The sequence below is a fragment of the Danio rerio genome, chromosome 4, assembly GCF_049306965.1.
Source record: "Danio rerio strain Tuebingen ecotype United States chromosome 4, GRCz12tu, whole genome shotgun sequence".
Taxonomy (NCBI): Eukaryota; Metazoa; Chordata; class Actinopteri; order Cypriniformes; family Danionidae; genus Danio; species Danio rerio.
This window is the reverse complement of record NC_133179.1, coordinates 12,785,152-12,811,083: the sequence shown is the minus strand read 5'-3', so window position 1 is coordinate 12,811,083 and position 25,932 is coordinate 12,785,152. Positions and strand designations below refer to the sequence as shown.

The 25,932-nt window shown below is 34.2% G+C and overlaps 1 protein-coding gene and 1 long non-coding RNA gene across 2 annotated transcripts in view; one reads left to right on the top strand and one right to left on the bottom strand.

The window, feature by feature from the left end:
* Nucleotides 1-7,532: 7,532 nt before the first annotated feature.
* tmem178bb (transmembrane protein 178Bb) overlaps nt 7,533-25,932 on the bottom strand; it is a 118,972-nt gene continuing 100,572 nt past the window's right edge. Inside the window, exons 4-5 of the mRNA NM_001002396.2 lie at nt 13,542-13,679; nt 7,533-7,847 (exon numbers count right to left, since the gene is read on the bottom strand). Coding sequence (NP_001002396.2) covers nt 7,597-7,847; nt 13,542-13,679 — 389 coding nt within the window. The 3' untranslated portion in view covers nt 7,533-7,596. The remainder of the gene's footprint in view (nt 7,848-13,541; nt 13,680-25,932) is intronic.
* Nucleotides 12,880-25,932, top strand: part of si:ch211-9f20.4 — a 54,780-nt gene continuing 41,727 nt past the window's right edge. The window contains exons 1-2 of the long non-coding RNA NR_186828.1: nt 12,880-13,086; nt 13,526-13,739. This is a non-coding gene — a long non-coding RNA (si:ch211-9f20.4). The remainder of the gene's footprint in view (nt 13,087-13,525; nt 13,740-25,932) is intronic.

The window sequence follows — 25,932 nt, the reverse complement described above, 5'->3', positions numbered from 1 at the left end:
AATGTTGGCGATCTGTTGGCAGAATTGAACACCTTTCTTCTACAAGCATGAATAGATGAGACGCTCTTTTTTTGGTGTCCAGGTTAGTGATTTTCATCGATACACAAAGTATATTGTCCACTTTAGTGTTATGAATAGCTTTAGTTAACATAAAATGCTAAACTATTAGTCTTAAACTTCCAGACTTGTGCTTTTTTTCGTGCATATATCTCAATGAGTACATCATATTAAAGTGTTATTCGCTCATTTTGGTGTACATTGTAAGTAATTTTTATCAATATATTTTATTTAATCAAATCTTTATTTCTGTTTTGGATCAAGTTTATTTTGCTTACCCCGCTGACAGATTATTTTGCTCATTTAAAGGAAAAACCCACTTAATTTTGACATTTTATTTCTGAAAACAAGACTTCTGAAAATGCTTCTTGATTAATTTTATTTTTTATTTTTTATAGATATCTGGACTAGAAATTAGACAACTAAGTAAAGTAAGTGTTTTAAAGTAATGGAAATAAGACGAAAAAGTAAGTAACTAAGTAGGAAAGGGATTTTTTTGCAGTGAAAGTGTCCACTTTTAATGTTACAAATGGCTTTTGTTAACATAAAATGCTAAAATACATTACTTATAATACATAAAAATACATTCGACATAATGTTTCATTGCCATTCAGCGTAATATTTATGTAAAAATAATACGATTGAATAATTCTGACTCAATATTTTAGATATTTTAATGAGCCATCATATTAAATAGTGATAAGATTGATTATTGTACTTAATATGCAGATATTTGGTTTTTAAATTGCTGTGCTGAATGTCATTTTTTAGTAGATGCCTTTTCTAAATCATGACAAAAACGTGATCTTTTTTTTGTTTGTTTTGTTTAGTTTTTTTGTTATCTATTTTTTTTTCTCTGATACAATTAAATTGTAAACAAATTTTAGTGAGTAGGAGACATATCAGAGCTCTTTACTTTTTTTATTGTAGTGTTAGAAAACCAGTTTTTATCTTTGACCCTTATACATCTGATTTTCATCTTATTTTCTTTATTCTGTGATGCCCAAAGAGAAAAAAAAGACATTTGAAAAGTTTCTCGCCAAATTTTGGTTGCACATTTAATAGTTCTAAAAGCAAAACACTATTTTTAGACATTCTTGTAATTATACACCACCTGACAAAAGTCTTGTCGTTGATCCCAGTTTTAAGAGCAACAAATAACAACAATTCTAGTTGATCATTTGGAAAAGTGTAAAAAGGTAGATTTTTGTTTAGATGAATCATCTGTAAAACTGCATCTAAATCATCATTAATACTCCCCATTGGAACCTGCATGAACCCACGATTTTCATACAAAGTCAAGTTTGTTGAAGGAAAAGTCATTGTTTGGGGATCCATTCATTATGGGGGTGTGCGAGAGATCTGCAGAGTGGATGGCAACATCAAAAGCCTGAGGTATCAAGACATTTGTGCTGCCCATTACATTACAAACCACAGGAGAGGGAAAATTCCTCAGCAGGATGGCGCTCCTTCTCATACCAAAGAATCTTGATGAATTCTGGGAGTGATTCTGTATAAGTGATTAGACTTTTGTCCAAGCTAAGTCAGACATAATAAAATAAGCATAAAATTATATGAAAAAAGTAATAAGAATAAGCGTAATCTAGAGGCCTTTGCCTTGAATATAAGCCACTTATGATACCCAATGATCAACTAGAAGTCAACTTATTATTTGTTGTTCCTAAAACTTGGAGAGGCGATCAGACTTTAGTCAGGTAGTGTACACTTAAGTACAGAATTAGTCTGTTCAAACCAAGAATGATCTCTATATGAGCCTCCAGGCCAATAGATGCCAATGTTTTGTTAGTAATGAGCAGTATTTTCTCTTTAAAAGCAGAAGTATTGTTAAACTAGCCATGCTTATCAATGGTATCCCTGTAGTAGGAATATTTTTTATATTTCCATAGAATTGAAAAGTAGATCTTTTAGTTATTGTCATTGGTATAAGCAAGAACTCACTTTAAAAATGTTTGTAACGCTGTAAAAATCCCAATTCCACAACACTCCAAGTCTCTGGGAGTCTTTTTATAAACCATTAAATCTGCTAAAAACCGCTTTGAGTCAATGTCAGGTCAACCATCATATATATAGCTTCTAAGCTAACAAACATGTATATTTCATGGGCTCTTTAAATATGTAAGCATCCAGCAGTTACATGGACTGCTGACCATCATGCTAAAACACAGAGATATGAACAAGAACAGAGTGTTTTTTTTTTTTTTTTTTGGCAAATCTCCCATCTAGAAACTTGTAAACACGGTTTTTGCGCCAAAGCGAAATATCCTAGCGTTAGGTTGTTGGCCAAACGGCTTTAGAAAAAGCAGTCACATGTTGGCTTAGGGATAGTATGAAGCTTGTGTGTGGTCATTTGGAGGTCGTGGATGTACATCTTTTGTCCACCACGTCCCTTTCGGGGTGTTCCCTTCGAGTGAAGAGACGCACGGTTAAACGGAGCAGGAAGTTAGATTCGTGTTTCTTTTGTCAGCGTATAGATGCTTTCAGAAGGGAAGTCAGCATGCGTTCCCATCAAATGGCATAAATGCCTCCTTCCAGACAAGCTTAAGGCAGTGAGAGTGTGATCTTTCTGCATTTCTACGTCAGTCGGGTCTGCAGGGACGAAGCGTTCGGCTGTCTAAAACAGAATATATGGCATCTTTCCTTTCCAGCGATTCTTAGTTCAACAAAAGAGCCTGCTTGATTTCCCCCAAGGCAGTTTTGATTTGATCCATTATTAATATTATGTTGGTAACACTTTACAGTGGACAGAAAAAGAAGGGTTAGTTCACCACAAAACGGTCACAATAGTTTTTAATGCACCTTCATGTTGTTCTAAAGCCACAATGCGTTCATTTTTAATGAAGAGATTGGTGACTCTTAAAGGGATAGTTCACCCAAATCTGAATATTCTTTCATTTTTTGGAGTTCACCAAAAAAAGACATTTTGAAAGATGCTGGAAACCAACAACCATTGACTTTCCTAGTATTTGTTATTCCTTCTATGGAAGTCAATGGTTACAGCTTTCTAACAGTTTTCAGAATATCTACTTTGTTGACAGAAAAATGTTAGTAAATTGAGTAGATTTTCATTTTTGTGTGTACTATCCCTTTAATTTATCTGAATGATACTGTTTGATGCATCTTATGGTCATTTTATACGATGAACGGATTCATTTTTGTCCGTTTTCCTCATACAGTTGACAATTGAAAGTTACACCAGTTTTTCTATTTTAGGTAAGTTAGGATTATCAAATTTGTTTCAGTTATGCTTAATAGCAGAATAATGAGAGAGATATCTTTTGAGAAATTGTTATAAAGTTTCTTAAAAGTCAAATTTACATACAATAAGATTATTAAGCCTCTGAAAAAGCTCAGATGATGGTGTCAAGGTTTTGGACGTTTCTGCTAATTGACAACATTTGAGTTAATTGGAGGCACAACTGTAGAACCGCATTAAAGGAAAACCTTAAACACACTGCTTCTTTGTGTGACAACATGGGAAAATCAACAAGCCAGAATCAACAAAAAAAAGCCAGCTTACAATTTGCTAAATTACACAGGGAAAAAGAATAATGTTTGGAGACATGTCCTGCGGTCTGATGGAACTAAGATTGAACTGTTTGGCCATAATGACCAGTGTTACATTTGGAGGACAAAGGGGAAAGCTTACAAGCCTAGGAACACCATCCCAACTGTGAAGTATGGGCATCATGTTGTTGGGCTGTTTTGCTGCAGGAGGAACTGGTCCACTTTACAGCATAGATGGCATCATGAAGAAAGAACATTTATGTAGAAATACTGAAGCAACATCTTAAGAAATCAGCCAGGAAATTTAAGACTTGGCCACAAATGGGCCTCCAAACAGACCATGACCCTAAGCATACTGCCAAATTAGTTCAAATGGGCTTTAAAAGCAACAAGGTGAATGTTTTGGAGTGGCCATCACAAAGCCCTGATCTCAATCCTATAAAAAATTTGTGGGCAGAGTTGAAAATGCTTGTGCGAGCAAGACAGCCAACAAATCTGACTCGGATACACCAATTCTGTCAGGAGGAATGGGCCAAAATTCCTTCAAACTATTGTGAGTAGCTTGTGGAAGGATACCCAAAACATTTGACCAAAGTTATACAGTTTAAAAGCAAAGCTAAACAAAAAATACCAAGGAAATGTAAACTGTTGACCGTCTAGAAATTAGTAAATTATCTCATTATTCTAGCATTTAGCAAATGTAAATCATTTAGGTAATCCTAACAGATCATTTACCATCAGATATTTTTTTTTAAATGGTTCTGTTCCTTTTTTTAGAGTATGTAAACTTCTTGTTTCAACTGTATAACCATTGATCACTGGTTCTTTATCTCTTTATTGATCATTGGCTCTGGCTTGCTAGGCAGACGAAAAATTTGGTTCTGTTGACTGTTTCCTAAACAACTAACTAAATCTGTTCATCATTTAAAGTAATTCTACCTTTTGCATCTTGTGTATATATCTTCTTTTTTTAAATAAGGAACTGTCTTCTCTCAGATGTGGCCTTAAAATATGATAATGTGTGTGTTCTGTAGATGAACACATTTCTCATGGGTTTGGAACAACTTGAGGCTCAGTAAATGATTATTAATTTTGAGGTGAACTAATGCTTTCATAATTAACATGAACTGACAATGAGCAATCTTTTTACAATGTTTAATAATCTTGGTCAATTTTAGTTAATTAAAATACAATTGTTAGTTCACAGTGCACTACCTTATGTTAACAAATACAAATTCACATTTAAAAGTGTGTTAGCAAATGCTGAATTAAACATTGACTAAGATTAATAAATGATGAAGAATTGCTGTTCGTTGTTAGTTCATGTTAACTAATATAGTTAACAAATTGTAAATTGTAACCAATGTTTTAAAGAGCTCCGCACATGACGTGGAAGATAAAAGAAGCTTCTCAGTTTCCCTGGATTTACGTTGGAAAAGCGTTAAAGTGTTAGTTTTATCCTATGGACCCTTTTCACAAGAGTTTTATGACACGTTTAACAGTCATCATAGTCTTAAATCCTTGAAAGTTTTTAATATTTATTTTTAAATGAAACGTGTGAAGATTGATATGCATTCATGTATGTATTGTATCATCTTTGTGTCAAATTACAAAAAACAAAGTACCGCTTATGCAAGGTGTTTCTAATCCAGCCTATATGACAGTAAATGTGATGTTATTCTCTCCTCTGCCTGCTGTCATCAGTCTTACACTATTTTTTCCTTTTTCTGCTAGTCCTGAGAACACCATCGTGGCATTTTTCTTTGAATTTTTCTGCAAGACTGTAAACAAACATTTGTTGTACTCTCCCATTCACTGCTCTCTAAGATTACCCAATCATGATGCCTTCTGCTACTGGGAAACCCAGAAATGTGAAAAGGGTCCATAAACTGATGATGACATTTCTCCCCAAATTAAAACAAGTTATCATTTAGAGCATTTCTGTTTTGCATAAGATAACAAAAAGGTGCCATGTTTTCATGTTTGTTCACTTTTAGACTTGACAACACAAATGTTTGTCTGTCATAAGAGTTCAGAAACTTAAATGTGGTTGAATTACACTGATTTTAAATGACAATAAATTAAATAATCTGTTATTCCCACACCATCTCACAACAATTCATAACTTTTTGGATTATGGCTATTGGGGTATATGCGCAAAGACTTTTAATTTCAGTCAGCCAGCCCCAGGGCTTTCAGTTAATTGCCATCCCAAAATCCCAGCATTTAAGATCTGATTTCTTAAAAAAAAAAAAAATACGCTGATCTTTACTGCCTGGCTGAGATACGATATAAAGTGGGTATCAAAGCAAACAATAAGCACTGCATTAGATTCTTCCGCACCATTTCTTTAAAATGCGGAAATTAGTTTTACCCCAGTATTGGGGTCAATGGAGTTTTTGCACTAGCCTGCTGCTAATGACAGCACCTGCGTTCAAACCATCTTTCATCTCTTTTTACGCTTTAACAACTATATGAATGCTTAAATCTATTTAACTGATTATTTTTGAATTGCATTACATCAATGCTGTAATGGGAACCTTATGGGATTGAAAATAGTCACATTAAGCTTTGACCGGAAGATCATCATTGGCTGAAAAACACTAGCTGTGCATATACCCCATTCGTAAGATCTCATTTACATAATTTAGTACGATTTGCTAATCCCCAATGATGGTTGAGTTTAGGGGTGGGGTTGGATGCCACGCCTCCTTTTTGAAATCGGACATTTTTGTACGACCGAACTCTTATGAATTAGCCACTAAAATGTCAAAACTTAAAACGTTTCCTTGTGAGATCAGGCTGCTTACTGTGACTAATTTTCTGGGGAAAAAAATATTAGGAATAAATCCTTTACAGAATTACACTAACATTAAGTGCTGATTTGTTCGTGATCCATGAGAACCAATGAGCTGCTTCATATTTTATATACTTTTCCTCCAAATCATGTGCGAAGCTTCATCATGTTATGCTTTTTTTTTTGTCCTTTTTTTTTCTCTATGGAGATTGCAGATCTCTCTCTCACACACAAACACACACACACACACACACACATTGACAATTGGTAAAGAATTTGCCCACATTTCCAACGCACTCATTGATACTTGATTCTTGAAATAAAAATAAAATAAATTTAAAAAAGACGTCGATAAAATGAAAAGCATATTAGAAATCCTGATATGATACCACTTAGAAATAAGAAATGAAACATGGAAAATGCTCCCACCCCCCAAAAATGTCCTTCCCATTAGAATCTTTTTTTCTCATCTGGAATATTATAGGTAATATTTTTCTCTTTACAATTTGCTGTACAGCAATAGCAACATAACGTCACGAGCAGGCATCATCTCCAGTTTCTGAAAATCTCTTCATTTCTGCACGAGCAGATCCTTTAGCCACGTCCCAGGAGGCCGTTGTGATAGTCTCCAGGGCGTCCAGATTTATCCAAAAACTCCTTGTCCTCATGTAAAAGAGCCTCGTGATCCCCGTACTCCTGATTTGACTCAACTCCTGGGCTTTAAACATTGGCACTGGACTTCCACACTTGCACATTTAACCATCCAATACCATAGTCTCCAGGTTTGGCAAGTTTTAGGGGTCAATATCATCCAACCATCCATAAATCTGGAATGAGCATTGTTGTCCTTTTGCTTCATTCATCAGCTTCTCTTGTGCTCATGAAAGTCACAACTTTCCCAATTTATTTTTCTCATCTGTGCAGGATCTTGATGAAGGAAAGCCCACCGATGTATAATCTTTACAATATAGCCTGTGATTAAAATGTGTTCATGGTTTGTCTTTTAATTTTCCTTTAAACGATCAGGAGACACACACACACGTAGTTAAAAAATGGCCTGTTTTGGTGAGATTAGAAATGACTCTAAATGAACGCATGAATGGAATCTTCAGTTACGGTCTTTTGTTTTTGTTTTCGTTGTTTTTTTCTTTTCTTTAAATGTATCTCGTCTCCCATTGTCCTGCAGCTGCATGTGGGATATTTCAGAAGGCGTCTCTTTAACACACGGTGCCGTTTTCTTGGCGTGATTTAGGGCATGTAGAGCGCGGGATGGGCTGTACGGAGGGCGCCAGCGTGCAGAAGAAGCCAGCGATGAGGGACAGACCCAAACCGCCCCAAGCGCAGAACATGGACCAGCCGTAACCGTGACTGATGTCGTCTGGGAGGCCGTATATGTAGCGCGGGTAACGGGACAGCTCGAAGTTGATGCCTGCTACACAGGTGCACAAGGATATGATGCAAAATGTGCCTGGAAGGAAAGAGAGAAAAAATAAGTGTCAGAATATTTCAGTAGCTTTCATCTGAAAGCTTAATGAACTACATAACGCAAACAAGGTCAAGCTGCTCCAGGATTGGCCAGCCCAGTCACCAGATATGAACATTATTGAGCATGTCTGGGGTAAGATGGAGGAGGAGGCATTAAAGATAACTCCAAAGAATCTTGATTATCTCTGGGAGTCCTGCAAGAACGCTTTCTTTGCAATCATTCCAATAACTTATTAATAAAGTCATCTGGAATGGCAGAGATGTATGCATGCAGTCGTTCATGGGAGTCATACACAATATTATTTATTTTTCCACTGCACCATGACTTTATATTCTATACAGGGGTGGATTTATTAGTTTTGGAGACCTAAGCTATTGCAGCCTGGGGCCCAACATTCCTAAAATGCATCATTTAAACTTTTATCTAATTATTTTTTTATTTACAGTTCAGTCAATTTGAAGGAAACTAGAATCCACTAGAGCTGCAGAATGAATCAACACGTCTCAATGCAATTAATGTGATTAATTATAAATGTTATTTTCCTTCCAAAACAAAGCGTTATCTCAAAGACATGATGTCTTCATTCTATTTTATTCCTCTGCTAAAGCATAACAGTATAATCTAGGCTATCACAGACGTCTTAAGGTTAACAAAATAAATAAATCAATAATTTTAAAGCAAATATCAGCACATTGTAATGCTGTTTTGGGGAACCCTTTCTACTTTTATTTAACTTTTTATCCATTTCATTTTTTTATACCACATAAAATGTATTTTCTATGCTCTGTTTTAAATGATTCGCTTTCTTACAATTAATTTAAGATTAAAAATAATAAATATATATATATATTATATTATATATTATTATATATAATATAATATTATATATAATATATTATTAATAATACGTGTGTGTGTGTGTGTGTGTGTGTGTGTGTGTGTGTGTGTGTGTGTGTGTGTGTGTGTGTGTGTGTGTGTGTGTGTGTGTGTGTGTGTGTGTGTGTGTGTGTGTGTGTGTGTGTGTGTGTGTGTGTGTGTGTGTGTGTGTGTGTGTGTGTGTGTGTGTGTGTGTGTGTGTGTGTGTGTGTGTGTGTGTGTCTGTCTGTCTGTCTGTCTGTCTGTCTGTCTGTCTGTCTGTCTGTCTGTCATAGAGCATGGCAGGACTCAAATTTATAATATACATATAAATTTGAGTGCTGGACTGCTCTATGATTGGGGGTGTTGGGCATTTGTACAGTTGTAATAATATTTTATTTCAGGATTTTATTATTACATTAATTTATTATAATAATGTTATATTTCAATTTATAATAAATAATATTTAATTACATTAATGTCAATTGTTTAACTCTCACCATACAAAATATGATAGAAAACAAAGTTAAGGTAACTCTAACCATTTGAGGAAACCAATTGCAACAAACCATTTCAGTTCAAAAACTAATCCTAATGAGTTCTGTGAACTTAATCCATTTGAGTAAACGAAGCAATTTGAGCTCGGTAAAATCCAATAAATAAAGAGAACTCAAACCAACTGAGTACTGTAAAACTCAATAAGTTAAGGCAACTCAAGCCATTTGAGTTAAACTAATCTATATGAGTACTGTGAACTTACTCCATTTAAGTTGAAGTAATGAAGTATTTAATTAACTCTAAACTCTATTCAAATGAGTAGAACTAACTTTCAGTAGATTTTGAGTTAACTACTCTCATTTCAATTAATAAAGTTGACTGTTGGGTCTTACAGTGTATTTTTTATAGGTGTAATTTATACTGACATTTATCAGGGGCCCCCAAATTTCCTGGGGCCCTAGCCGCTGTTTACATTACTTATTGGTTAAATCGCCCCTGATTTTATACTGTACATCATTTCTGTTAAGTGACGAGACTTTTGTCTAAGCAAAGTCAGAGCTTACTGTTATAATTGAATATTTCAAAAACAATGCATGACCATATTTAATTTGGTAAAATAAGCGTAATCTAGAGGCCTTCGCCTTTCATATTAGCCACTTCTGATGCCAAATAATCAACTAGAAGTCAATAATATTATCAGAGTACCTCGAAGATTTAGACATTGCACCAACAAGTGATAATACTTGATTTAGATAGATATACGTTATTACATAACACTTGTGACATTCTATCACGCATATTCCTGTATCTCCTTTCATCGACGCCCTTTTTGTTACACACACACTACAAGCTCGATGCACACAAGTCAAGCCCTGTCTAGATAACACGCTAGTCAATAAAGTGCTCTAACGAACTCATTTTCCAGCAGCGTGTGACCGAGCGAGCGTTCAGAGGGGATTCATCCTGCTATAATCTGACCCTCGGTGCTCCTTCTGCCTTTATAATTTAGCATCTTAATTGGCTTTTTAATTGCCATCTCATTATTCAGGCACAGGGCATCGCATTAATCCAGCGCACATCTTAATTGCGTCTCCGCTTGGCTCTCTGTGGTGCCACCGCCGCCGCACTTATGAGTGTGACGCAAACACAAGTCATCCGCCTCCTCTGCTCCACAGGCAATAACTAAGGATCAGGAACGCACGGTGACAAAGCCACGGGCTGTGCTGATTGGTTTAGAGAGGCTGACTGTGTGATGCTCACCGCCGAGAGCCTCTATGTATGTTGTTGGCATGAAGCGAGATCAGATATCAGGAGGTAATTGATATTACATAATTTGCTTTAATGCCAGCTTCCTGGCTGTCAGGCTGTAATTAATGCAGTCCTGGGGCGACTTGCGTAAGAATTATTGAGAGGGCTTGGGTATTTGATTACAACATTATATATTGTGCATTCTTGCTTTTATTTGTACCTTTACTTCAACTCTGAAAATGGACTGACAGTTTCAATCTACTATAATCTGTTAAGCTGCTTTGACACAATCTACATAGTAAAAGCGCTATAGAAATAAACATGAATTGTAAATGACGGATGCAATGTTGCTCTCATTTGGATATCTAGGGGCTGAATTCACAAACTAGGCACGGGAATAAAATAGGCCAACTTTTTAAAGGGTCTAAATTTGTCAGCACTTACTCACTGATTTACTTATTTCAAACCAGTTCGAGTTTTTGTTTGTTTATTTGTAAAACATAAAGGAAGATATTTTGTAGAATGTTGAAACTGTTGACTTCCAAAGTATTTTTTTTTTCATGCTATGGATCTCAATGGCTACATGTATCCAGTAAATGATGGACAGGGTGTCAGCGGGGTCTAAAAACTTATTAAAAGTTGATAAATCCATTTACAGAAATTGAAAGCCGTTAAAAAGTATTTAAAAATGCAAGTTGACAAGGTTTACATTTTGTATCAGTATGCTAAAGTTTGCCTGAATGTAATCTTTGAATATTGGGACGTTGTGTAGTTTTTAAGAAATCGATTGTTTTAGTAATGTATTAGTTTACAATCAGTATTTAATAAATAGTCGCCAATGAGGTCTTAAAATGTATAGAAGAAATCTTAGAAGGTCCTCAAAAGGTATTCATTTGCTGATTCCTTTATATACTCTGTATTGGGGAATTTTTGTTTTTTGCGTGAACTGACCCTTTAACTAATACTTCTGTTGAGTTTTCTCATGTGAGCAAGAAATTTGAGAATATATTCTTTATTATTATACACTTTTGCTTGTTTGTTTTTTGTTTTCTTTTGTCTTTAATTTGTATCATTTAATTTGTGTATTTCTGTAATTTATATAATAGTAATTATTATTAATCTTTTTCATAAATTTGTTTTTATTCATTCATTTGCTTTTCGGCTTAGTCTCTTTGTTATTCTGAGGTCGCCACAGCAGAATGAACCGCCAACTTATCCAGCATGTTTTACACAGTGGATGGCCTTCCAGCTGCAACCCATCACTGGGAACTTTTTTTTTTTTTTTTCTTGTATTCCTGAATTTACTACTTAAGAATGTTCATATCTTTTCTCTTAAGATTGTTTTTACAACAAAACATAGCAAGACTTTAATGTTTGATAGAAATTGGATGAGATTTGAGAATTGGAAATGCAAAAAACACCACTCTGCTTACACAAAATACCTTTACAAATGTCCATCATGCCAAGTTGTAGAACTAAATATCAAAATCAGATTCGTGCTGTAGGCATTTCCCATATTCAATGTGTAGGTGAAATTAAAAATACAGCAAAAAAAGTATTCATTTATTTATTTATTTAATGCAGAATTGCAAATGAATGACGAAACCACATTTTGGATTTTCAGGATGTGAAATCTAAATTGATTATACAAAGAAAGAATGTACACAGACTCATGTTTTATTACACACATTATCTAACCCACCCATAACATTCCAGTTTCACTGACTTTGCTAGTTTGAGACCTTATCTTTCATTTTAAAGTGACTGAAACCCACTGCTTTAGCTTTAGTTACAAATAACAGACATTGGAGGGAAAATAAAGTTCAAAGTCTCTTTTGGTGGTGCAAAATCTGCCACTGTGCTGACAAAAGTGCACAGCAATGATGGGGCGACACTCTAAAACATCAAGAGAGCAAAACAGTCTCCCACATACACAGAAATGAACTGGTAAGTCTGCATTTATTGAATTCACCTTTATAAAATACCAATTAATTGGAAAGTGTTTGCATAAATGGTTTTGAGTTACTGCTATTCTTATTTTGCTAGTTTTTTTTTTTTTTTAACATATCTAATGTTTTTCATGTGTTCCATTGATAACAATATGTCAATGTTTGATTATAATGCAATACCTGATATTTATATATAAAAACATGGCTATAATTTATCTGGATAACCTTAAAAATATAAAATGTAGGTAAAAAAGGTAAAAATATATATTTCAAAAGAGCTGATTGTACTGTGTTTTCCCACCCAGATGAATTAGTGCAGTGTTTCCCAAGCCTGCTCCTGTAGGAACATCAACTCCTCCCAATCAAACACACCTGACTCCACTCAACAGCTCATTAGTAGAGGCTTCACACTTACAATCACCTGGCCAGAAAACTGAAGCATCTGAACTGTGTGCATCAAAGAACAGGCATGGGAAAAGACTCGTCTGGCAGTCTAAAATAAATAATAAAATGCCTAAAATGTATTAGCTGTATAAGTTACAGGAGTTTATAAGACTAATAATACCAAATACATTAAGTTTTTCAATCTTACCCAAAACAAATACTCATATAGTTCTAATAACACCTCAGGAAAATTCAATGGCAGCCAGGCAATACAAGAAGACTTCGAGGTGAATAGATATTATATTATAAGCTGTTTGTTATGCTATATTTTGTTATGTTATAAGCTTTATGTTATGTTATATTATATGCCCCAATAAGTGATTATATTGTATTATATTTTAAGCTGTTATGTTTGCTATGCTATATTATACTGTTTATTATATTATGCTATATGTTATATGCCACTATAAACTGTGCTATTATATTATATTACCAGCTTAGTTATATTAAATACCATGATAAGCTATGCTATTGTGTTGTATTATCAGCTTTGTTTGTTGTGTTATTTTATATACCATTATAAGCTATGCTAATACAGTATAATACCAAGATAATCTAAGCAATTAAGTTAAATCCAGAGCACATGTAGAATTTAATAATGAATGAAAGCACGTGGTATAATATAATCAAAGGTATATTAATTAAAACATACTGCTTGTGTGCTAGTTTAGATTGAACTCACCGCCCATAAGGAAGAGCAGTCCTGCCACATACTGCATGAGGCCGCGGTCCCAGCAGCATCCCAGCATCCCGATGATCCAGCCGAAGAGAATGATGGCCACCGCCATTCCCATAAACCCTGCCGTCATCCTCCGCAGATCTGAAATCAACACATGTAAACCATTCAGAGATGATGAGGACACAAGAAACATCCACTACTGTAAGCGCTCTCTTTATTTAACATGATTGTGTTTGATTCGTAATGCTGCTTTTTCCAAACGGGTGAGTGATGGGGTGGTTATAGGAACTATTACAGGAGTTGCATTGACGCTTTTGGGTGCTTTTCTTTGCCTCTGGTTATTTTGTTTGGTAGTCATTTGGTGTGTTCAGGATTACTTGATCGCTATATATTAATTTCATATTGTTTTAGCATGGAAAACTCAATTGTGAGTTAACCGACATTGCCCAGCTCAGAGGAAAACATCACGAGATTATTATCATTATACCATGGCATGAACACTGGGTAGTAACTGATTACATATGGCTGGGTATTAACTGATTACATGTAATCTGGATTACGTAATCAGATTTCGAAACATTAAAGACTTTTAATTAGGTTATAGGATGAGTTACAGTTAAGGCTGCATTTTATATTTTAATATTTAATTTAATTTGAAATAATTTTTTATTTTGATTTAATTATTGATTATTTATATTCTCAAAATTATAACGAGCAAAGTGACTTATTGCATTAGCTTTATCTTCATAACTTACTTCATAACATTACATACAAGCAAAAAAAAATGATATAGAAATATATATAAAGAAATTAAAACACTTATATTAATTTAATTTCTAATTACAATAAATAAAAGCACATTGTAAGGAATAAAGCTGCAGTTAATGGAAACTGTTGCAGTTTGGAGAAATGAAGTGGCAGTTACAGTAATGAGAAGGCATTGATTGTAAATAAAATAGTCACATAGTATGAAATTAAGCTGCAATTCGCCACTTTATTTCTCATTATTTGAACTGTGAGTTTTCCTGAACGTGATTTGTTTATATTTGATAACTCTGATGTTACTGTATATGCCATTTTATAATTTTTTTCTATTATTTCTGGTAACCTTATTTTAGTGCATTTATCATTTTATTTATTAGTTTTTTTCCTCAACGCAATATTTAAATTTGATAACTCTGGTGTTATATGCAATTTGACCATTTCTTGAATTGTTTCTGGCAACCTTATTTTGATGGATTTACCACTTTATTTCTCATAACTGTGACTTTCCTCAACATGATATGTATATTTGATAACTGTGCTGTTATATACAATTTGACCAATTCTTGAAATGATTCTGGCAACCTTATTTTAGTGCATTTATCATTATCTTAGAACTATGACATTCAGGGTTTTTTTTCCCCAATATGTTTATTGATTTTTTTTTTTTACCTTTTCTTCCCACCAATTAGGCATATAGACAACAATGCAGCATATACAGCACATATCTACACCCTTCTTATATTTATGTATATACACATATACATACACATTCAAATACCATAGGTAAAAAAAAAAAAAAAAATATATATATATATATATATATATAATAAATATAATAATATAATTAAATTATATATATATATGTATGACAAAAACAATAATACAAATAAAAGAAAATAATAAAAAATAATAATAAATAAACTGTGACATTCCTGTGATCTATTCTGTGATCTATTTCAATTTGATAATTTTGATGTTATTTACAACTTGAGCGTTTCTTATTGTTTCCGCCAACCTTATTTTCTTGCATTTGCCACTAATAATTAGTGATAGCGACTATTAATCTCACTATCAACTTTGTTGTATTTAAAAGTATTTTATTTGCAACGACTGCACAACAAATTTGCAAAAGCTTCTTTCAACTGAAAAAATAAACTCAAAACTTTATGTAACTAATTTGTTTCTCACAAAACCACTTTATTTCTTTCATATGCAACTTACTGTACTTGTAACCACAACTCTCAAAATATCTGCATAATCTCTCTTTCATCTTGACTTTGCAACCATAATTCCAACAACGGCAAGGCGAGTTAATTTATATAGCACATTCCTTACACAATGCTAATTCAAAGTGCTTTACATAAACAAGAATAAAAGAAACAAGTATAAGCAATAAACAAAGAATACAAATGATTAAAAACAGATTAAAATGTGTTAAATCAGGTTTAAAGGAATGAAAAGGAAAACAAAGACACAATAGTGTGATCTGTCAGACGTAGCACAGTGCTCATTCAGCAAAGACACAGCTAAACCAAAGTGTTTTAAGCCTTGATTTTAATGTGTCTAATGTTGGAGCACATCTGATCATTTCTGGAAGCTGATTCATAGTAGCTGAAAGCCGATTCACCCTCCTTTGAACTGGAATTTCTAATTTACTTGATCCTAATGATCTGAGTGACCTGTGTATTCAGTGAGGTCCTAGGCCATTTAGTGGTTTATAGATCAGTAATAATATTTTAAAATCTATTCTGAATGTTACTGGGAGCCAGTTTAAAGACATGAGGACATAACAATTTTTGCCATTTCAACTGTTTTTGTAATTTCAAATTTCAACTCAAAAAAATCCTTAGAGTTACCTTTTAAAAATGGCCGTATTACTGGCGTTTGTGTGTTGTTCAATGCTCTGTAGTGCGTTTGATAGATCTGTGCTATCTCAGTTTTCATGATTAGTTGTATTTCTTTCTCTTTTAAGGCGTCCTGAAGCTGTTTACCTCACAGTCCACGGAGAGCTCAGTTATGACCCTTAGATATGGTTTACTACAGTAACGCCACAATAAAACAGAGCGAAGCCTTCACAACACTGGAACACTTGGTGTAGTGATAAATTGATCCTCTACTTACAGAGAATGATGGAATATGACTTGGCTATCAAACATACTGGTTTCACAAGAGTGTTAGCCTTTTTAAACATGAGTCTGGATGCAAACGCTTCACCACACACACGTCGGCCAAAGATTTCTTACATTCTTGTAGTTTCTTACATAACAGCATTAATAATAATATGGACACTGTTGTTGTATAAACAGTGGTGTCTGGTTCTGATGTCATTTAGAATGATGGTCATGAACATTTCTGTAGATTATAGAAGAGTTGTACTGAATTATCAAAATGCGGTAGAAAGCTTTGGCGTTTTTAAGGTTATCTGTCCAAATATAAACACAAGAGAAACTGATTTATATAAAAGCTAGTTATAAAACATTGTTTTCTGCCTGAATGTTTTGCTGGTTTAAAAAAATTTATGGATTTTTTGTTTGCAAAATTGATACAAAGTATGCTTATTACTTGTATACTGTAAAGAAGTTTCTTCATTAAGATATATGTTTATTACAAAACTTTATTTAACATAGTCTGTGAAATAAATAAATGAACACAAATAAAAATAAGTAATAACATATTATATAAATTATTATTATTACTGTTATTTATTTTACTTTACTATTATTTATTTTATCTTACTATTTTATTTACTTTTTTATTTTATTTTAATTTTTAATTCTATTTTATTTACTTTTTATTTTATTTTATTTCTTATTGTACTTTTTTATTTTTAATTTAATTAACTTTTTTATTTTATTTACGTTTTCATTTTATTTTATTTTTTATTCTATTTTTATTTTGTTCACTTTTTATTCTATTCTATTTTGTTTACTTTGTTATTTTATTATTTTATTTTATTCCATTTTTTATTTTATTTACTTTTTTCTTTTATTTGCTTTTTATTTTATTTACTTTTTATTTTATTTTTAAATTCTTTTTTTGTTTTATTTTATTTTTTATTCCATTTATGTTATTTACTTTTTAAAAGCATTTTTTTTACTGTTTCATTCTATTTTGTTAAAGATAGTTAAATACTAACTTATTTGTTATAATTATTATTATTATTCAGCCTTAAGGCCTTTTAGGTATATTTAATTTGATTTAACCTTATTAAATTAAATTTGCTCATTCATTACATGACATAAACTTGAAGTCTACTGACACATTTAAAAGTGTGACGCACTCATATTTATGAGTAACTCGTCTTTCCAAAATAGGAATGTATATTTAATATTGCTTCAAGCATGTGATGCAGTTTTAGCAACAGTACATCTCTGCTTTGCATGCCAAGTCTGACTTTTTCGTTGCACTTTTTCAGCAAATATTAATACAGATGTGAAAGTAGGGGAGATTGTGGAAGCGTTTCTTAAAGGTTCTTACGCAATATGACTGATGCTAAGCCAGACTGTCAGCATCGTTCAAAATGCATGTTAACTAGAAGAAACCCGTCAACAAGAGAACAAGAGCAGACAGATCTTCTGGAGACAGGCCAGGACAGTCTCAGTAGTTTACCCTCTCCTTTTGTTTGAAATTCTAGCTTTTTTGTGTGTTTGTAACCTGCTGGGCCTCCAGATGTGTCTGCTTCTGCCAGATGAATGAGAGAGACTGTAAACGCCGCTCTGCAAGCCAATGAGAGCTCTCCAAATCTCTGAGGAGAACAGCGGATAATTATGTGTGGCAGTGGATCTTCAGCAATTAGACACTTTTTAATCAGAATCAACTGTACTGAAGCTTGTTTCTCAGGTTTGACGTGTGAAATGTCAGATCTGTCGAATGCAGTTTATGCCTTGAATGCCTGAAATGATGGACTGATTCTTTAGGGCTCGACTTCACAGGGTTTTGGCTTTTGTTTCTCCTCTATCTCTCTCTTTTTTTAACCGTATAAACACTTACGTTTGTCTAACACACACACACATACATGTGAGTTTATGACAGATTTTGTTATTCAGCCTGAAGAAAGAAAGCATTAGTTTATTAAATCAAAAATACTATAGTGAAAATGTGTCAATGATGGGTGTGTTTTTAAAATCTTGCTTAACTACAGAAAACAATTGTAAAACCTTCATACAAATAGTTAAAAAAACATCTATTATTTTTTGTCTTTTGATAAATTAATTTAAATATTTTTCTTTTTAGTGTGTTTGTGTTTTGTGTGTGTGTGTGTGTGTGTGTGTGTGTGTGTGTGTGTGTGTGTGTGTGTGTGTGTGTGTGTGTGTGTGTGTATGTGTATGTGTATGTGTGTGTGTGTGTGTGTGTGTGTGTGTGTGTGTGTGTGTGTATTAGGGGTGTGAACCTACACTTGACGTTTGATTTGGTTACAATTATCATAGATTTAATTCAATTCGATATCTCAGTGCATCACTGTGCATTGAAAATGTTTTTTATACACAATTTTATTTTTTCCTTCACAGCAAAATAATTCTTGGAGTACAGTCAAAGCACAAGTACAATTACAGAAGAAAACATGAGCATTATGTAAAAATTAGTCCAAAAAACAACCAAGGGGTTAGTTTAGGGGTAAGTCAAATATTTGGTCGGTGCTCTTTGGGTAAGGGATTCATCAAAACATCAACAGAAATCAGTCCAAGGCACTCAAAAAATGTGGAAAATTTTAAAATCCTTCATTCACATAGCTAAATCTTAAAGTCTAAATCTTTCCTTGCCAAAATGAGTAGGTTTTCTAAGATTTAGCCATGTGAATAGGGCTTTTTAAATTTTCCTCATTTTTCAAGTGTCTTGGACCGATTTCTGTTAATGTAAATATTATTCCTCTTGCTTTTTGAGCCTTGTCGAGCGAGTTCTTACACCCCTAAGATTGGTCATTGTGTTCACACTGCGATTGGCCCTAAAACTGTAAGCGCTGTGCACCGATGAGTGACGCAGACACTGAAAAATTCACAGTATGTGTGCGCAATAAAGCGCACATTGTTTAGCTATCATCACAGCTCATCCATAATAGACGCCAAGGAGAAAACTCGCTCTGCAGACACACTTGTGTCAGGATCCAAAAGTATCGCTTCAATAGCGATAGAGGAAAGGAAAAGTTACCTTACAAACATGGCAGCATTTCAAAAGTCCAAAGTTAGAGAGAGAGAGCTTTAATTTTCTCTCTAGCACTGAAACAGTGTCTCCTGGTTCTGCTGTAGTTCAGTGTCAGTGAACACACGCAGTGAACTGTGCACCATTGTCTGCTTTTTAAGAAGTTGGAGCATTTTAATTACTCGTTCGAATAGTATTCCACCGCGACAGCGCATATGAGATAAATGACGTCAATACATAATAACCAGTGTTGGTCTTTTATTGGACTGATACCGAATTGTCCACATGCATCAAAGAAGCAATTCATTTTTTTCACCCCTAATATATATAATAATTAGTGCTAGGCAAAAATTAATCGCAATTAGTCACATCCAAAATAAACATTTGTTTTGACATTTTATGTGTGTACTGTGTGTATTTATATGTTTATTTTAATGTAATTATTTGTATTTAGATAAAAAATCTGATACTAATTATATATACATTTAATTATATATGTATAATATTTATGCTTTTTTTTTTTTACAAATTCATGCATTTATGAATAATAATAATTCCAGAGTAAAGTGGAGATTAACATTTGTGTTTCAGTGAAAAGTTAGAATGAATCTCATTTTGACTCTTATCTTGATTAGTTGTTTTTTTCCCCCTCAGGCATCTCATTTGCTTGTTTGCTGGGCTGCATTGTGGATTAAGTATTAAATATGACAAATAAATGTGTGTCTGATCTGTCTTAATCTTTTCTCCATTTATATCCATATTATGATTCACTTGTGAGTGAAAAAGACATAAATGAGAGAATATTAAACAATATAAGGTGGGATGCCTTGACAAAGCATGGGTTTTTAAAAAGCTGAAGTGTCATTATGTTTCGATGAAGGATTATTAAAACAAACATTTACTTTGTCTTGTAAAACCATGTCTTGATGAATCGTGCACAAAATTACTAAGAAGGCATATAAAAACGATTTAAGGCTTAATTTATGATCCAAATTTGCTGAACTCATTTTTCAACCCAAATATCCCACCAGGGATCGCTTTGAAAATTAAGCATCTTTCTTTTTTTCTTCCTCTTTTTCTAGTTTGAGCAGCAGAGATTCATGTTCGGTTTTGTACACAATCCCAAAATGACCCACACACCTCATACATAATTACACATCTGTTCTGACGTCCCAATCAAACGCGGTCATAAATCATATTCCTTTCTTGACTTAATGTCATAATCCTCCATACAGAAGTAAACTAACCGCATGATCCAACCACGTAATGGGCACAGCATGGAAAGCTAATGGCAAATGTGATTGATGCTGGACTGCTCATGTTGGATGACGCCGCAATCCAATTGGGAAACAAACTGAGCCTTAATCAAATTGATATTACAAAAAGCCTCATATTTCAGTATGTACAAACCTGGGGTCTTATCCACTTATCCATTATTAACCCACTGTCATATATAGACCATTTCAATGTGGCGATGACATTGGTCCATGAACCATATACCTGTGAACATTGGACTGTAAAATAACATCACAGTTGCGTCACTTCCACCTAAACTGTGTTTTTAAAAATAAATGTACCTAAAATTACCTCATACTTCAGTGTCTCATCAAATCTTCTGACCAATCAAATGCTGTCTAGTGTCTGACATGCCTCACCCCTTGAGCAGGCTTCTTATTTGCTTTTCATTTGATGCGCTTTATCTTAACCCCTCTCACTGGCAGAGCTGTGAGAAAAACAAAATACCATTGGCTCTTTTATAAAAAGGGGAGGCGCTTCTTTATGTCCCGCCCTGCCTTCATGTGTCAGTTGAGATTGCCACATTTCAAAGGACTTCAAGACCTTTAAAGACATCTTCAACAACAATGTTAATAGGTGTGGTAACTAGTATAATTGAATAATTTACTCCATTAAATGTTTACAATGTAATGCACAGCTGAGATGGGTTTAACGACATGTATTATGTTCCAAATCCACTAACATGCCACTTTATTAGGTACACCTGTCCAACTGCGTGTTAACGCAAATTTCTAATCAGCCAGTCACATGGCAGCACCTCAGTGCATTTAGGCATGTAGACATGGTCAAGACGATCTGCTGCAGTTCAAACTGAGCATCAGCTTAGGGAAGAAGCTCAGGCTCACAAAAATTGGACAGTGGAAGATTGGAAAACATTGCCTGGTCTTTATTTCTGCTGCGACATTTGGATAGTAGGGTCAGAATTTGGCATCAACAAAATGAAAGCATGGATCCATCCTGCCTTCAGTTCAGGCTGTTGATGGTGGTGTAATGGTGTGGGGGATATTTCTGTGGGAGGCCCATTATTAACAAGTTAAGATGTATGATTTATGATCACACAGTGTACCCATCTTCTGATGGCTACTTCCAGCAGGATAGTGAATGAGCGAATCATCTCAGACTGGTTTCTTGAATATGACAATAAGTTCACTGTACGCAAATGCCCTCCACATGCACCAGATCTCAATCCAATAGAGCACATGTGTGGTGGAACTGCAGATTCGCATCATGGATGTGCAGCCGATTAATCTGCAGCAACTGCGTGATGCTACCATGTCAATACAGACCAAAATCTCTAAGGAAAATATCTTGTACCTTTTTGAATCTATGCCACGAAGGATTAAGGCAGTTCTAAAGGCAAAAGGGGGTCCAACCGGGTACTAATAAGTTGTACCTAATGAAGTGTCTGGTACTTCAACATGACTTACTGTTCACTTTAAGCATCCAATAGAGCATTTGGACTCATAAAAAAAAACTGATGTGTGACTTAAGACTTAACAAGCAGCTAAACATATGCTAACTGTATTATGGTAAATGAAGGTCCGGCGTCGCAACAGCAGGTCGAGTGTAAAATGACCATGTGCTTCTCCTGACACTAAACTAATGTTCACATCTGCTCGGAAGAAACTGATTTGCATGCAAGACATGGTGAAGAAAAATGAGCACAAACTGGCTTGGCTAAATTAGCATTTCGTCTTCGCTGACTCAGACCTCGAGAGTCCTTGTCGGCGTCCCATTGGGATTATATCATACGTGTCTTAAGTCATGCAGCAATATTGTTTACAGGCAATCGAAATGGGGAGCCTCTTTTCATCTGCGACCTTTTGGAGAGGCAGCGATATTGTTAGAGGAAGGCTTTTGTTTGGAAACGAGACGTGTTACAATGAGCACATGCAAATCTGGCTGCTGGCGAACAAATGAAATGATATTGCTGGAGGAGTAATGCGTATTAGATTCATTTACACTGGCTTTATTGTTGCGTTTTTTTTTTTTCAGAGATTAATAAATGTTAGACGTGAGTGAAAGTAGAGAGTGGTTGTATTATTATTAATTATTTATTTGTTCATTTTTTTAATTGAGTTGTATCTTAAAGGTTTCCCAGTACTGGGTTGCAGCTGGAAAGGCGTCCGCTGCGTAAAACATATGCTGAATGAATATATCTTAAAGAGACAGTTCACACAGAAATTTTCTTTTGCTGTCTATTTATTCATTTCCAGGCAACCCTAGATGACTTAATTTACTGAAGTAAAGCAGATCCGTGTTTCTCAACCACGTTCCTGGAGGACCATTAGCTCATTTTTCATTCTTAACCAAACGCACCTGATTCAGATCATCAGCTCGTTAGCAGAGACTAAAGGACCTGTAATGGGTGTGACAGACAACAGAGACATCCAAACCATGCAGTGCTGGTGGTTCTCCAGGATCGTGGTTAAGAAACACAGCAGTAGATCATAAAATAAAGATTTTCATATGTACAGGTAAAACTAAAATGTGGCTGTTATTTTTAATTCTTTGGTTTTATGAAATTAAATGAGCAGTCTGTGCAAGAAACTGAACATTATTTACAACATTATTACCTTTAATCCACAGCCTTGGCAAATATTCATGAGTGCGTTTAATTTAGTCTGTAGCATGAGCTGCTGCTGACCTTTATTTTAGCTTTAATATCATTTATTCTTTAAATTATTTTCTCCTAAAACTTGGATTCAAAGGTCAGCAATATTAAATTTAAATTACTTTTTAAAATGTATTCATTATTTCTACCTAAAACTTTCTGTCTGTTAGATTTATTTATTTATTTATTTATTTATATATTTATTTATTTATTTATATATTTATTTATTTTAAAAATATGTATGTATATATTTTTGTCAAATGTCAGCAAAATTAAATTATATTAAATGTACATTTTAGTCAATTTTTAAACTTTCAAAGGTCATGTAACGTCCTGGTTTCTGTTTATGTATATGTCTGTTTAGTGCTTTCATGTCACTTCCTGTCACCTTAGTTTTCCCTTATTATCTTGTTAATCTTTGAGTTAATTGTCTCCACCCCATCGTCAGCTTGTTTAGTTTCCTTCTGTACTTATAGCCTGTTCTGTTAGCGCTTTATCGTCATTAGTTTTAAGTCAATCCCATGATGTCTTCACGTTTCATTTGTTGTTTTGTTTTAGTTTAGTTTTGGTTTGGTTTAAACAAATGTTTGATGGCTTCATTTGGATCACCTCTGTTTATTTCCTGCACTACACCAGATGTGACAGGTCAGCGAGATTTCATTTAATTTAAAGAGCACCTACTTTATGATGCAAATCAACTTTTAAGCTGTTTGGGCAGAACTGTCTGTATGTATTGTATAGTGTGTCCACTGTCATATTGGAGTAATATAAATAAAATAAGTCAGTTTTTAAAAATTTTATTTAACTAGGGCTTAGTGGCCACATACAAGGACAGCACAGTTTAGCTACTTAACTGTTTTGCAGCATATAAAATGTCCCAAACACTATTTGTAACTGTTCAAAACGGGGAAAAAATGCTGTTTTTACTCTCTGATAGTCAAAACATGTTAAAAAAACTCTGTTAAAAATGCATTACAAAACAGTCAGGAAAAAGTGTTTTATGTAAATTCGGACCACGAGTCCACATAAATGGACATCATTTTTCTCTAAACGTACATCATATCAAAAGATGATACCTAGGTTTTTATTCTAATTAAGTTCCAATAAGCCCAAATAGCAAAGAGAAATAAAAAAAATGCATGTTAAAAAAACACCTTGGGCCTTGAGAGGTTAAAATAGGACTTAATTCCCAGTGATTTTGAGGTCCACTGCAACATGTAGGAGTGCAGTTTCCTCACACACTGAATCCATTGGCAGGTGCCATGTTTCTATCATAACATGTATACACGTGTCCACAGGACATTTGTGCAAATAAACTGGTATTAAAACATACAACTCTCTGTGAGTTTTATAAGTTTAAAACATTTTTTAAAACAGAGCATGTTTGTAATAAAGAGGGTAAAATTGCTGTAATTCTTTAACCAACAATCACCACGGCTGGATAGTGTCAGTAATCACTAATATGTGTGTGCGTGTGCGTGTGCGTGCGCGTGTGCGTGTGCGTGTGTGTGTGTGTGTGTGTGTGTGTGTGTGTGTGTGTGTGTGTGTGTGAGTAAAAGTACAGCAAACGGTATTTTTGTGTGACTCATCATTTCAGAAAGGCTTGAATAAACTCCACCTCAAATACATCAAATACAAATGTACACAAATACATACATACTTGTTATTTTTGACGAATGAGCTATATTTTAGTTTCATTCGTGTCTGTCTCTATCATTGACTGCTGTTTATCTGATGTAATGGAGGAGAAGCAGACAAGCATGTAGGAACAGTGGCCGGAAAGAAACAGCTCAGTTACATTTAAAGCCACATGCTACAAAAACAGCTACAATGTGTTCAGACACCAAAATGGACAGATTCTGGAGGCTATAATAAATAATCTGATGGGTATTTTGAGCTGTAACTTCACAGACGAATTCTGGAGACACCAAAGGTTTATCTTACATCTTGTAAAAGGGGTAAAATATGTGCCCTTTAAAACTTATTTCATTTTTAAATAACAATTTTGACAATTTTTTTAAAAACATTTTGAACAATGTTTAACTTTAGGTTTGGATTTTTTATTAAATGTATTAAATAAATGTAGAATTTAATTTAATAATTTTTGAATTTAATTTAATTTAATATCCTAAGGGTGAGAGTATAACCTGTCCCCTTAAAACTCTGCATTAACTTCTAAACCAAGACCCCGTGTCTGATTTTCTGTTCCTCTTCAGTAACTCAAAAGTAGCCAAAGCTATTATTTTAGCAATAGTCAAACGACAGCAAGACACTGCTGCTTATGTTCAGTTTTACAATAACAAAAACCACTTGTCAGGTTTTGCCGTCAGCCACAATCTCTGTGCCTTTGTTTTTTCCTCTACTTTCAGTGCCTCATCGTTCTGGACGTCAGATTTCCTTCCAGTTTGAATTGTAAACAAACTTCTGTTATCCTCAAAAGTGCTTGTATTCGGCTGAATTCAATCTGTCAAACTGAATCCTAAAGTCTATAAAAACTTGTCGTGCTTTTTGCTGAAGTGAGTCAGCATGTTTTACTGCTTGCTTCTTTTTTTCTCTCTCTTTTTTTCTGAATGGCCGCTGAAG